Source organism: Pleurodeles waltl, chromosome 6 (assembly GCF_031143425.1).
Source record: "Pleurodeles waltl isolate 20211129_DDA chromosome 6, aPleWal1.hap1.20221129, whole genome shotgun sequence".
NCBI lineage: Eukaryota > Metazoa > Chordata > Amphibia > Caudata > Salamandridae > Pleurodeles > Pleurodeles waltl.
The window spans coordinates 981,031,763-981,046,080 of NC_090445.1; the positions used below are offsets into that span (position 1 = coordinate 981,031,763).

At 44.8% G+C, this 14,318-nt stretch overlaps 1 protein-coding gene across 2 annotated transcripts in view; it reads right to left on the minus strand.

Annotated features, from left to right (window-relative positions):
- Positions 1–14,318, minus strand: part of TNKS2 (tankyrase 2) — a 511,364-nt gene that overhangs the window by 32,158 nt on the left and 464,888 nt on the right. For both annotated transcript variants that reach the window (XM_069239858.1, XM_069239857.1), the window contains one exon: positions 1,480–1,636. In XM_069239858.1, the coding sequence (XP_069095959.1) occupies positions 1,480–1,636 (157 nt within the window). The remainder of the gene's footprint in view (positions 1–1,479; positions 1,637–14,318) is intronic.

Here is a 14,318-nt window from a genome sequence, read left to right on the forward strand (position 1 = left end):
TTCCAAAAATAAAGTACCTTTATTTCTGTACCGGATGGAGGCACCATTTGGGATCTGCTAGGCCTCTTTGTCTGCGTTTTTCCACCCTGGCATTCAGAGAACCCGCCAGGTGTTAAACCACAAGGGCTATGCCCTGATGTTCCAGCCATGTCCAGAGGCACAGGGCTTCATGACAAGGGATCCACAAACTCAGCCTGTCCTGTTTGTTGCAGTACTACATGGCAGAGGTATTGTCTGTGAACACCTGTACTAGCCTTCCCTTGATGGAGAGTAGAAAGGCTTTCAATGCAAACCGGATCACAAGAAGCGCCAACTGGTTTTATATGGAGTCCAGATTCAGCCAGAGACTACAGTCCTCTTATCTCCATATCTCCCCGTTGGCTGCCCTATCCCAGGAGAGATGCATTTGTCACTACTGTGAGATTTGCTTGGGGAAGGGAGAGGGGTCTGCATCTGATCCAATTGCGGTTTGTTAGCCATGATTTCAGGTCTTTTGCAGCTCCCTCAAGAGGGGTTGGTCAATTCAAATATGTAGCACATGGCCTTGTAAAATTCCTTTAGTTGAGTGGGGGGTCGTGTTGAGCGAGGGTCCCTTTGGCTCCCAGAAAAGCAGGGAGGCGCAAAGATAAACCTGGCAATGGCTCTGAAAAACCATGCTTGGAATACCAATGTTCCATTGTAGTGTCGACTGACAGACGAGGAGACGTTGAAGCACACTGACTTCTTGTGCCTCTAACCTGAATGCACCGAGGACTTAGAGTGGGACCAAGAGGACTTGGGGCTCCTGGGGCAGTCCTGAGACCTTCGTCTCGATCGAGACCTCCTAGGAGTCACAGGACATGGAGTCACCTGCCAGGTACCTAGCAGCTTCAGGGACCACTCCCTCAAAGCCTTTGGTGCCATGGCCCAGCAGTCCGAGCACAATTTGGAGTTGTGGTGTTACTCAATACAGCACAAACGGGCCAAATGGGGGTCTATAACTGACACGGCGAGGTGACAGGCGCCAAATGGTTTAAAACCTGTCTTTCTTGAGGACATCCTCAACACACCAGGAGATAACTTGAAAAAGCATACAACAAAATGTTGAAAAAGCCTATCAAAAAACAACAGAGGGGTAGCTCTTCTCTGGATCAGCACTAACTGAGGCAGAAAGAAAAGAACTGATGTCAGAGCGCTCAGGTGGCGCCTACATAAGTGAATGCGACATCACTTCCAGTGAATACGCCGTAGTGCGGAGCCAATCAATGCTGCCTACTGGTGTGCAGGGATACTACTCAAACATAAATCTTCCAGATCCAGTCTGACTCATGGGAAATTCAAAGGTAAGGAATCTGCAGCCTGATATCTCTATCAGATATGTACTTTTGAAGCGTAAACTAGAGAATGCATTGCAATTAATTCCCCTTGTCAAGAAAATCCCACCAAAACGTAAAGTGTCAGTAAATATGAAGTAGAGATTTAAACAGAAAACAATTGTACCTGCTCCCCTCTGTAGATAACATACTCTGCCAATGCCAGTCCATTTACGCTAGGGCGGCCAGTTACTGAATGATGTCCTGGAGGTGAATGAGCCATTTTCATTGCACTGAACTGCAGGAAAGATTTGCCCAAGGTCACGCGACAAAAGAGCAACTGCCTGCATTTCAGGAAAAAAAAAAAAACAATTTTAATTAAGTCAGAATAAATGGAAAACCAACACTGGTTAGTTATTTTCAGGTACCTGCAACATCGTTTCACAAACACTGCTTCCTTTTTGTCATTTGCAAAGGTCACTGAAATTAAAAGCACAAGTTACTTCTAAGGCAGGGCTTTCCTTTGGCCAATTTCTTGCACATATCTATTTCCACAACACAAATGTGTAGACTTGCTTACAAAATTCCTCATGTGCAAGTCAATGTGAAAGCCTAAAATGTTGCTGCCCTGTACTTCGAATACTACATCATGGTATTTTTATCACAATACTGCCTAGCGATCACCAGGGTCTCCACATATTTTTTTAAATGGATAAGAAAAGAAATACATATTTTTTTTTTCAAAAAGTAAATAAATAATGTGGTAGACCACCTACACCAAAGACAGTTGTTTATCTCCAGTCTAATCTGTAGCCGGAATCCGGAGATACCATTCCGTTTGCAACCAACAAGAAGCTGAAGATGGGCAAGTCATATAGGAATATTAAGAGAATGCCGATGATGGAGAATACCGCTCTCATGTCAAGAAGCAAAAAAGATATTGAAAAGAGAACGTTGCTTATTACATAAGACATCTGTATTTGATGGTACCCATTACACACGGAACTCAATAAAAGACTAATGAAACAACTTTTTAAAAAAATAGACAAGCTCAGCTGCCAAACTCTGAATTACAAATCCTTGAAATGAGGTCAGTGGTCTGTAAAGGAGTATTAGTAGACCTGACTTACGCATTGAGCTGTACTTTATAATGTCCTGGTGAATAACTATTTTCAGTTTCATAGTAAAAACTACAGTGCACCTTTGATAAACTATTTCAAAATGCTGACTGCTAAACCTTAAGTACATCTTTTGACATATCATGACATTTTAAATGTACTTCTGACTTTAGAAGCATGCAATGTGTGTTCAGATGCAGACAAAGAAAAGGACAAAAAATGCATTAAAACGTATGGCCTGACTTCAATATTAGAAAGGAAAATGTTACTTACCCAGTAGACATCTGTTCGTGGCATGTAGTGCTGCAGATTAACATGCTTTGCATAAGTCCGCCATCTAGTGTTGGGCTCTGAGTGTTACAAGTTGTTTTTCTTTGAAGAAGCTTTTTCAAGTCATAAGATTGAGTGACTCCTCCTCTCAGTGATAGTGCGCTTGGGCATCGAGTACCTTGTTAGACTGTTTTCCCGCAGGAGGGTGAAGTAAGGAGTGAGAAATGTATATATACAAACACACACAAGTGCGTATATATATATATATATATAGACGTCCATGCAATGTATATGGAAAATGTCACTTACCCAGTGTACATCTGTTCGTGGCATTAGTCGCTGCAGATTCACATGCTGTGCACATCCCGCCATCTAGTGTTGGGCTCGGAGTGTTACAAGTTGTTTTTCTTCGAAGAAGTCTTTTCGAGTCACGAGATGGAGGGACTCCTCCCATTTCGGCTCCATTGCGCATGGGCGTCGACTCCATCTTAGATTGTTTTCCCCGCAGAGGGTGAGGTAGGAGTTGTGTATTATAGTAATAGTGCCCATGCAATGGAGTGAATACGTATGTACATAATGTAGTTTAAAGTGATAAATTTACAAATTTACAAATGTTCAAGATCAACTTCCAAACGGCTACAGGCTCCCGGGGAGGCGGGTGGGCGTGTGTGAATCTGCAGCGACTAATGCCACAAAAAGATGTACACTGGGTAAGTGACATTTTCCGTTCAATGGCATGTGTAGCTGCAGATAAACATGCTGTGCATAGACTAGTAAGCAGTTATCTCCCCAAAAGCGATGGTTCAGCCTGTAGGAGTTGAAGTTGTTTGAAACAATGTTCGTAGTAGTGCTTGGCCTACTGTGGCTTGTTGTACCGTTAACACATCTACACAGTAGTGTTTGGTAAATGTATGAGGCGTAGACCATGTGGCTGCCTTACATATTTCGGTCATTGGAATATTTCCTAGAAAGGCCATGGTAGCACCTTTCTTTCTAGTGGAGTGTGCCTTTGGTGTAATAGGCAGTTCTCTTTTTGCTTTAAGATAACAAGTTTGAATGCACTTAACTATCCATCTAGCAATGCCCTGTTTAGAAATTGGATTTCGTGTATGGGGTTTTTGGAAAGCAATAAATAATTGTTTTGTCTTCCGAATTAGTTTTGTTCTGTCAATGTAGTACATTAACTCTCTTTTGATGTCTAATTTGCAGATAAGCTGAAATTGCGGTAAGATGTATTTTAATGGATGAAAAAGCTAGCTTTGACTTTTGCAAATGTAGTAAGTAGCTTACAATGTCTTTAGCAGACGCGTGTAATGGTTGGATTTGATTATTGTGGCAATAATAAACAAATCTTTTCCACTTATTTGCATAGCAATGTCTAGTGGTTGGTTTCCTAGCTTGTTTTATGACCTCCATACATTCCTGTGTTAGGTCTAAGTGTCTGAATTCTAAGATTTCAGGAGCCAAATTGCTAGATTCAGTGATGCTGGATTTGGGTGTCTGATCTGTTGTTTGTGTTGAGTTAACAGATCTGGTTTGTTTGGTAGTTTGACATGAGGCACCACTGAGAGATCTAATAGTGTTGTGTACCAAGGTTGTCTTGCCCAAGTAGGTGCTATTAGTATGAGTTTGAGTTTGTTTTGACTCAATTTGTTTACTAGATATGGAAGGAGTGGGAAAGGGAGAAAAGCGTATGCAAATATCCCTGACCAACTCATCCATAACGCATTGCCCTGAGACTGATCTTGTGGGTATCTGGATGCGAAGTGTTGGCATTTTGCGTATTCTTTTGTTGCAAATAGGTCTATTTGTGGTGTTCCCCATCTCTGGAAGTAAGTGTTTAGTATTTCGGGGTGAATCTCCCATTCGTGGATCTGTTGGTGATCCCGAGAAAGATTGTCTGCTAACTGATTCTGAATCCCTGGAATAAACTGTGCTATTAGGCGAATGTGGTTGTGAATCACCCAATGCCATATTCTTTGTGCTAGGAGACATAACTGAGTTGAGTGTGTTCCTCCCTGTTTGTTCAGATAATACATCGTTGTCATGTTGTCTGTTTGTGGCTTATTATGGGTTGAAATGCTTTTAGCGTTAGAAATACTGCCAGTAGTTCTAAGTGATTTATGTGAAATTGTTTTTGCTGAGTGTCCCATTGTCCCTGGATGCTGTGTTGATTGAGATGAGCTCCCCACCCTATCATGGAGGCATCTGTAGTTATTACGTATTGAGGCACTGGGTCTTGGAAAGGCCGCCCTTGGTTTAAATGTATGCTGTTCCACCATAGAAGCGAGGTGTATGTTTGGCGGTCTATCAACACTAGATCTAGAAGTTGACCCTGTGCCTGTGACCATTGTGATGCCAGGCACTGTTGTAAGGGCCGCATGTACAATCTGGCGTTTGGGACAATGGCTATGCATGAGGACATCATGCCTAGTAGTTTCATTACCATGTTGACCTGTATTTTTTGTTTTGGATACATGACCTGTATTACCTTGTGAAAGGCTTGCACCCTTTGTGGACTTGGAGAGGCAACCCCTTTTGTTGTGTCGATTGTCGCCCCTAAGTACTGCTGTGTTTGGCACGGCTGAATGTGCGACTTTGTGTAGTTGAGTGAGAGTTTGTGGAGGGTCTCGATAACGTACCTTGTGTGTTGTGAACACCGTTTTTGCGTGTTGGTTTTGATTAACCAATCGTCTAGGTACGGGAAGACGTGTATTTGCTGTCTTCAGATATGCGCAGCTACCACTGCCAGGCATTTTGTGAAAACTCTTGGCGCAGTTGTTATCCCAAATGGCAACACTTTGAATTGGTAATGTACCCCTTGGAATACAAACCTTAGGTACTTTCTGTGTGAAGGATGTATCTGTATATGGAAGTATGCATCCTTTAGGTCTAGTGTTGTCATGTAGTCTTGCTGTTTGAGCAATGGGATTACGTCCTGTAACGTCACAATGTGAAAGTGATCTGATTTGATGTAGGTATTTAACGTTCTGAGATCTAATATAGGTCTTAGAGTTTTGTCCTTTTTGGGTATGAGAAAGTACAGAGAGTAAACTCCTGTTCCTTTCTGATGAATTGGTACTAATTCTATTGCTTGTTTTTGTAAGAACTCTTGGACCTCTAGTTGTAGAAGATCCATGTGTTGCTGTGACATATTGTGTGTTTTCGGTGGGATATTTGGTGGGAATTTGAGAAATTCTATGCAATAACCATGCTGGATAATTGCTAAGACCTAAGTATCTGTTGTTATCTCCTCCCATTGTTTGTAGAACTTGGTTAGTCTCCCCCCCACAGGTGTTGTGTTGGGGATTTGTGAGGTGTAAGTCACTGCTTGCTTTGTGGAGTTCTGGGACTTTGGAATTTCCCTCTACTTTTTTGGAACTGTCCCCCTCTATATTGTCCCCGAAAACTTCCCCGCTGATATTGGCTTTGATAAGTGGGCCTTGTTTGTGAGGTTGTGAGTTCTGTGCTTTGTCCTCGAAACCCCCCTCGAAACTGTGTCTTTCGAAATGTGCCTCTGCTCTGTGGGGAGTAGAGTGCGCCCATGGCTTTGGCCGTATCTGTGTCTTTTTTAAGCTTTTCGATGGCAGTGTCCACCTCCGGCCCAAACAACTGTTGTCCGTTAAATGACATATTCAGCATGGCTTGTTGTATTTCCGGCTTGAATCCTGATGTACGCAGCCATGCATGTCTCCTTATTGTCACTGCTGTGTTTACAGTTCTAGCAGCTGTGTCTGCCGCATCTATTGCTGACCGTATCTGATTGTTTGAGATACTCTGTTCTTCTTCCACTACTTGCTGTGCTCTCTTTTGGAACTCCTTGGGCAAATGTTCTATAAAGTGTTGCATTTCGTCCCAATGAGCTCTATCGTATCTGGCCAACAAAGCCTGTGAGTTTGCAATACGCCACTGGTTTGCTGCCTGTGCCGCCACTCTTTTTCCTGCCGTGTCGAATTTACGACTCTCTTTATCTGGAGGTGGTGCATCTCCTGAAGTGTGTGAGTTCACCCTCTTGCGAGCTGCCCCTACTACTACTGAGTCCGGTGTTAGCTGTTGTGTGATGTACACGGGGTGTCCGTTGGTGGCGGTTTATATTTCTCTCCACTCTTGCAGTAATGGCCCTTCCTTTTACAGGCTCCTCAAACACTTGTTTGGAGTGCTTTAGCATTCCAGGTAGCATGGGGAGAGACTGGTACTGGCTGTGTGTGGACGACAGTGTATTGAATAGAAAGTCGTCTTCAATTGGCTCTGAATGTAGGCTGACATTATGAAACGCCGCTGCCCTAGACACCACCTGCGCGTAGGCTGTAATATCTTCTGGTGGTGACGGTCTAGCTGGATAACAGTCAGGACTGTTATCTGACACTGGCGCATCATAAAGATCCCACGCGTCTGGATCGTCCTGACTCATCCCTGTATGAGTCGGGGATTGCATCATTGGTGGAGTGGCTACTGGTGATGGTTGCGGAGAGCGTTGTGGGGACGGGGGCGGGCTTACTTGTTTAGCCACCTTTGCCTGTGGCTGCTGGTCTTTCGCCTGTTGGCGGTGGCGTCCCCTGGGCTTTTGTGGTCTTCTCGTGAGTTTTATGTTTCTACATCTTACTCACGGTTTTCGGCGTTTCTTCCGGATCGAGCTCGTCCGAGTCAGACTCCTGGATGGAGAAAGTTTCTTCTTCCTCCTCGAAACGCCCTTGTCCTGTCGGCGCCAACGCCATCTGCAGTCTTCTAGCTCTTCGGTCCCTTAATGTCTTTCTGGACCGAAACGCTCAACAGGCTTCACAAGTATCTTCCTTGTGCTCTGGAGACAAACAAGTTACAGACCAGATGCTGATCTGTATACGGATACTTGTTGTGACATTTTGGGCAGAAGCGGAATGGGGTCCGTTCCATCAGCCTTGAAGAGACACGTGGCTGGGCTGACCAGGCCCCGACGGGGGATCGAAAAAACCCCGAAGGGCCACCGGAGCTCTTCAAAATCGGTGTCGATCTGTTATAACTAACCCGATACCGAACGCAAACAATACCGACGATTTTTCCGAGATTCTAACTAACTTTCCGACCCGAAACACGGAGCGAAAAGGAACACGCCTGAACCCGATGGCGGAAAAAAAACAATCTAAGATGGAGTCGACGCCCATGCGCAATGGAGCCGAAATGGGAGGAGTCCCTCGATCTCGTGACTCGAAAAGACTTCTTCGAAGAAAAACAACTTGTAACACTCCGAGCCCAACACTAGATGGCGGGATGTGCACAGCATGTGTATCTGCAGCTACACATGTCATCGAACACATATTTACATAAAGAAAGTACTACAAGGGGTACCGGTTTCCTGGGAGGAAGGAGGGCACATGTGGATCTGCAGAACTACATGCCATGAACAGGTGTCTACTGGGTAACTGACATTTTCCTTTCTATGGCATGTGTAGCTGTAGCTGCAGATACACATGCTTTACATAGACTGAAAAGCAGTTCCCTCCTAAAGTAATCGGTGGCTAGCCTGTAGGAGTTGGAGTAGCTTGAAATACTGTTTTAAGCACTGCTTGACCAACGTTGGCAAGCTAACACATCCACACACACAGTAGTGTTTAGTAAATGTGTGTGGGGTGGCCCATGTGGCTGCTTTGTATATGTCTGCCATTGGTATATTTCCTAAGAATGCCATTGAAGCTCCTTCCTTCCTAGTAGTATGTGCTTTAGGAGTTACTAATAGCTGTCTTTTAGCTTTAAGATAGCAAGTTTGAATACACTACTATCCATCTAGCTAATCCCGGTTTTGAAATAGGATTACCCTTATGAGGTTGCTGAAAAGCCACAAAAGGTTGTTTAGATTTTCTGAAATCTTTTGTTCTATCTATGTAATACATGAGAGGTCTTTTGACATCAAGAGTGTGAAGAGCTCTTTCAGCAACTGAATATGGCTGTGGAAAGAAGACTGGCAATTCCACTGACTGATTAATGTGAAATTGTGAAACCACCTAGGGGGAGAATTTGGGGTTTGTCCTAAGTACTATTTTATTTTTGTAAATTTGGAAGAAAGGTTCTTCTAAAGTGAATGCTTGAATTTCACTAACTCTCCTTAAGGAAGTAATTGCTACTAGGAAAGCAACCTTCCATGGGGAAAAAGTGAAGAGCGCAACAATGCCTAGGTTCAAATGGTAGACCCATAAGTCTTATGAGCACGATGTTAAGATTCCAGGCAGGAGCTGGTGGAGCTCTAGGTGGAATACCTCTCAAGTTTTTCCATAAAAGCTTTTATGACAGGAATTCTAAACAGACGTTTACTCTCTGTTTTGGAGGTAAGCTAATATTGCCGTTAAATGAATTTTAATAGATGAGTATGCAAGATTTGCTTTTTGTAAGTGAAGCAAATAGACAATATCCTGTACTGATGCTTTAAGTGGATCAATGATTTTGGGTTGACAATAATATATAAAACATTTCCATTTAGCTGCATAGCGCTGTCTGGTTGTTTGCGTGCTTCCTCTAGAATGTTCATACATTCTGATGGAAGCTGTAGATATCCCAACTCTATGACTTCAGGAGCCAAATCGCCAGGTTGAGTACTAGGATTGGGATGCCTGATTTGACTTTTGTTTTGAGTCAATAGGTCTGGTCTGTTTGGGAGCTTGTGATGTGGTACTGCAGACAGATCCAATAGTGTTGTGTACCAGTGTTGAGGTGCCCATGTGGGAGCTATGAGTATCATAGTGAGGGAGCTGTGACGGAACTTTCTGACCAGAAATGGAATTAGAGGGGGAAAGCGCAAGCAAATATCCCTGACCAATTGATCCATAGAGCATTTCCCTTGGATTGAAGGAGTGGGTACCTGGATGCAAAGTTTGGCCATTTTGCGTTTTCGCTTTTTGCGAAGAGGTCTATGTCAGTGTGTTCCCCACAAGCTAAAGTACTGTTGAATGACTTGTGGGTGAATCTCCCATTTGTGTGTTTGTTGATGCTTCCTGCTTAAGAGGTCCGCTAGTTGGTTGTGTATCCCTGCTAGCAGTTGAATGCGATTGTGAATTGCCCATTTCAAAATGGTCTGTGCTAGAAGGGCCAATTGAGATGAGTGTGTGTCCCCGTTTTTGCAGCTAATACATTGTTGTCATGTTGTCTGTCCTGTGTGATCTGTGGCTGGAATGTTTTGAGTGCTAGGAACACTGCTTGCAATTCCAAATGATTTAGGTGGTAAGTTTATTGAACTGAGTTTCATTTTCCCTGTATAGTAAGATTGTTGAGATGGGCTCCCCAACCTGTCATTGATACATCGGCGGTGATTATGCTCTGTGGCACAGGGTCCTGAAATGGCCGCTTTTTTGATAAGCTGGTTTGATTCCACTATTGTAGAGAGTTGTATGTTTGGTGGTCCAACAATACTAGATTGTGAAGTTGACCCTGTGCCTGAGACCATTGTTCCGAGAGACACTGTTGTAGGGGTCTCATGTTTAGATGTGCATTGGGTACTACTGCTATGCACAATAGCATCATTCCCAACAGTTTCATGATAAACTTTACTGTAGAAGGTTGATTGTATTAAGACATGAGATTGTGGAAAGCTTGAATTCTCTGTGAGTTTGGGTACGCTAATGCAGACTGAGTGTTCAGAATTGCTCCTAGATACGGCTGTATTTGTGCTAGTTGCAGGTGAGATTTATGGTAATTGATTGTGAACCCTAGACTGTGTAGAGTATCCATTGTGTGCTGTTTTGAATGGTGCTGGCTTTTATGGCCAGTCGTCTTGACAGGGAAAGACATGTACATGTTGCCTTCTGAGGTATGCTGCAACCACTGCTAGGCATTTGGTGAATACCCTTAGTGCTGTTGTTACTCCAAAGGGTAGCACTTTGAACTGGTAGTGCTTGGCTGCTGTCACAAATCTTAGGTATTTGTGATGTGCTGGATATATGGGGATGTAGAGGTAAGCATCTTTTAAAACTAATGCTGTTTTGTAGTCCTGTTTGTGTAGTAGGGGAATGACATCCTGAAGAGTGACTATGTGGAAATGCTATGAGAAAATGTACTGATTGAGAGGTCTGAGATCCAGGATTGGTCTGAGAGGACCATCCTTTTTTGGTATAAGGAAATATAGAGAATAAACTCCTGTCCCTTCTTGAGGTATAGGTACCATCTCTATTGCACCTTTGAGTAGAAGTGATTGTACTTCTTGTTTTAACAAATTGAGGTGTTCTAGAAAAAGCCTGTGAGAGCGAGGGGGACTTTTTGGTTAAGTAGAGAGGAGTTCTAGGTAATAACCATTTTGGATAATTGACAGCACCCATTGATCTGATGTAATGTTGTGCCACTGTTGGTAGAAAATTTCCAGTCTTCCTCCCCCAGGAGATGTATACTGTGCAGAAAGTCACTGTTTAGTGAAAGTGGAGGCACTTCTTGTGGTGGTGATTTACCTCTACCTCTAAAGTTGTTTCCCTTGTAGGATCCTCTGAAAAACCCTCTGGTGTTATATTGTTGTCCCGGATTTTGTTGGGATGTAGAGGGCTCTGATGTTGATGGTTTAAAACCACCTCTGAAATGGGGCTTACGAAAAGTACCCCCAAGAAGGTGTAGTATAAAGGGAACCCATAGCATTAGCTGTCTCAGAGTCTTTTTTTCAATTTTCCTATGGTGGTATCCACCTCAGGGCCAAATAAGTGCTGTTTGTCGAAAGGCATATTAAGTGCTACCTGTTGTAGCTCAGGTTTGAACCCTTAAGTTCGCTACCATGCATGCCTTCTGATGATCGCACTAGTGTTAATACCCCTTGCTGCGGTGTCTGCTGCATCTAGGGCGGATCTAATTTGGCTGTTGGAGATTGCCTGGCCCTCTGTAACTATCTGCTGTGCCCTTTTTTGGTGCTCTGGTGGATGGTATTGTAAGAACTTTTCCATCTCATCCCAATGATCTCTATCATATCTGGCTAAAAGAGCCTGCGAGTTGGCATTACTCCAGTGATTAGCAGCTTGAGTTGTCACTCTCTTCCCTGCTGCAATCAACATGCGTCTTTCTTTATGTGGGGGAAGGAGCATCCCTGGTGGACTGACTATTTGCCATTTTCCTTGCTGCACTAACAACAATAGAGTCAGGTGGCAATTGTGTGATAAAGAGTGGATCTGAAGGTGCAGCTTTGTATTTTTTGTCCACCCTTGGTGTAATAACCCTGGCCTTCACTGGCTCCTTAAAAATGTCATCTGCATGTTTAAGCATGCCTGGGGGCATTGGTAGGCATTGATACTCCTTGTGCGTAGAGGATAGTGTGTTAAATAAAAAATCATCCTCTATGGGATCTGAATGCAACTGCACGTTGATATACAGCTGCCCTAGCACTGACTATAAGGCAGTGGTGTCTTCAGGTGGAGATGGCCTAGCGGGGAATAAATCAGGATCATTGGCTGGAATAGGGCCTGGGTTATACAAATCCCATGGGTCTACATTGTAAGTAGTGTCACCCAACTCATTCCCATGTGGAGAAACAGGAGATTGTGGAGGACACTGTGTAGGTGAAGGTGGTGGTCGAGTATCAGGTGGTGCAAAAGCAGGAAGCAAAAGAGAATGTGGTGGTGATGGCTGAAGTACTGCATTCGGTTTCTCCTTGTGCTTGAGTATTTTTGCAGGTGGAGGCCCAGCTTTTAAAGTCTCTTGGAAAGTTAATTTCCTTTTAGTTGTAGGAGGAGGAGAAGCAATAATCCTTCCTGTATCTTTATGGATTTGGATTTTGCACTGCTTAGCGTCCATCACTTCACGAATGGGCCTTATTTCTGAAGACTCCTCTGTAGTTGGAGCATATTTCCCTCCCACAGCTTTTAGCTCCGAAAGTTTAGAGACCAAGGGCCTCATTACAACATTGGCGGGCGGCTACTGCCGCCAGCCAAGCTGTAACCGCTGTGCGGCTGCCAATGCGGCCGCACTCCCGCGGTGGCCATTTGGACATCCCCGCTGGGCCAGAAACCCAGTTTCCGCCCGCCGGCACAGCGGGGATGTGGGCCGCAACATGGGAGACAGTGAAAAGCCGCATGGGGCCCTGTCAGGGGGCCTCTGCACTGCCCATGCCAGTGGCATGGGCAGTGCAGGGGCCCCCAGACTCCCCATACCGCCAGCCTTTTCCTGGCGGTTCAGACCGCCAGAAAAAGGCTGGCGGTCGGGGACTCGTAATCCCCTGGGCAGCACGGCAAGCAGAGCTGCCAAGGCGGATTACAACCGCCGGGGCCATTGTGGCGGAAAACCGCCGGCCCCGGCGGTGCGACCGCGGCCAAAATACGCCGGGAGACACAGCCAGCCTGTTGGCGCTGCTCCCGTCGTTTTGGCCCTGGCGTTGTAATACCACCAGGGTCATAATGACCACCCGAATGTTTTAATTGGGCTGAGAATGTTGGCTCCGAAATGGATGGAGGTTTCTTCAGCTCCGAAATGGATGATGGGAGTTTTGGCTCCAAGGTGGAAGATGGGTGTTTCAGCTCCGAGGTGGAAGTCTCCACTCTTTGACTTGATCCCAAAACAGGTATGGAAAGCTGTTCAATAGACGCCGAATGCACTTTGGTCTTTTTTGGTGCCGAACCAGAGGGTTGGTCATCGGAATGTATTTTTTGGGTCCGACCATGGCTGGCAAGCAGTGGTGGACCCACGGCCAGTGCTGATGTCTTTCTAGATCGTTTTTGGTGATGGGAAGGTGCTGATGTTCTCACATGTGCCGCTGGAATAGATTAGCTGTCCCCATCGGAGTCTTGGTCGGAATCAGAATCTGCAATGGAAAATAGAGTCTGTGCTTGTTCCTCTCCGAAAATGTCAGCCGTTTGTTTCGACGACTTGGATGCCACCTTTAACCGATGCGATCTGTGATCCCTCAGAGTTTTCTTGGAATGGAAAGATCAACACCTTCACAGCTTTCCTCCTTGTGATCGGGGGAGAGGCAGAGATGGCACATCGAGTGTTGGTCGGTGTATGGGATCATGGCGTGACAGAGGGCAAAAGCGAAACAGAGTTCGATCCATCAGTCTGGCATCATTTGACCACCACGAGTCTAAGTAGGCCAGAGAAGGAGGCGGTCACCCGAATGGGTATTTAATCAATATAAGTGAGAAAACGTGATCGAAAACAATACCAAGAGAAAGAAGAGAGAAGTTCAGACAGTACTGAACCGAGACCTACCGGAGCGAGAGGAAACACGTCCGAACCCGACGGCGGAAAGAAAGCATTCTAACAAAGGACTCGATGCCCATGTGAACTATCACCAAGAGGAGGAGTCACTTGATCTTGTGACTCGAAAAAGCTTCTTTGAAGAAAAACAACTTGTAACACTCCGAGCCCAACAATAGATGGCGTACGTATTCAAAGCACGTGTATCTGCAGCTAATATGCCATAGAACATGTATATAGAGGGAGGGCGCACTACATGTCACGGACAAAAGTCTACTGGGTAAGTAACATTTTCCACATGTCACGGAGAGAAGTCTACTGGGTAAGTAACATTTTCTGTTCAAGGGCATGTGCGGCTGTCCATACACATGCTTTGCATAGACTGTAAAGCAGTCCCCTCCAAGTAAGTGGTGGCTAGCCTATAGGAGTTGGAGTAGCCTGAAAAAGTGTTCTGAGCACTGCCTGGCCAACATTTGCTTGTTGGCGAGCTAAAACATCTACACAATAGTGAATG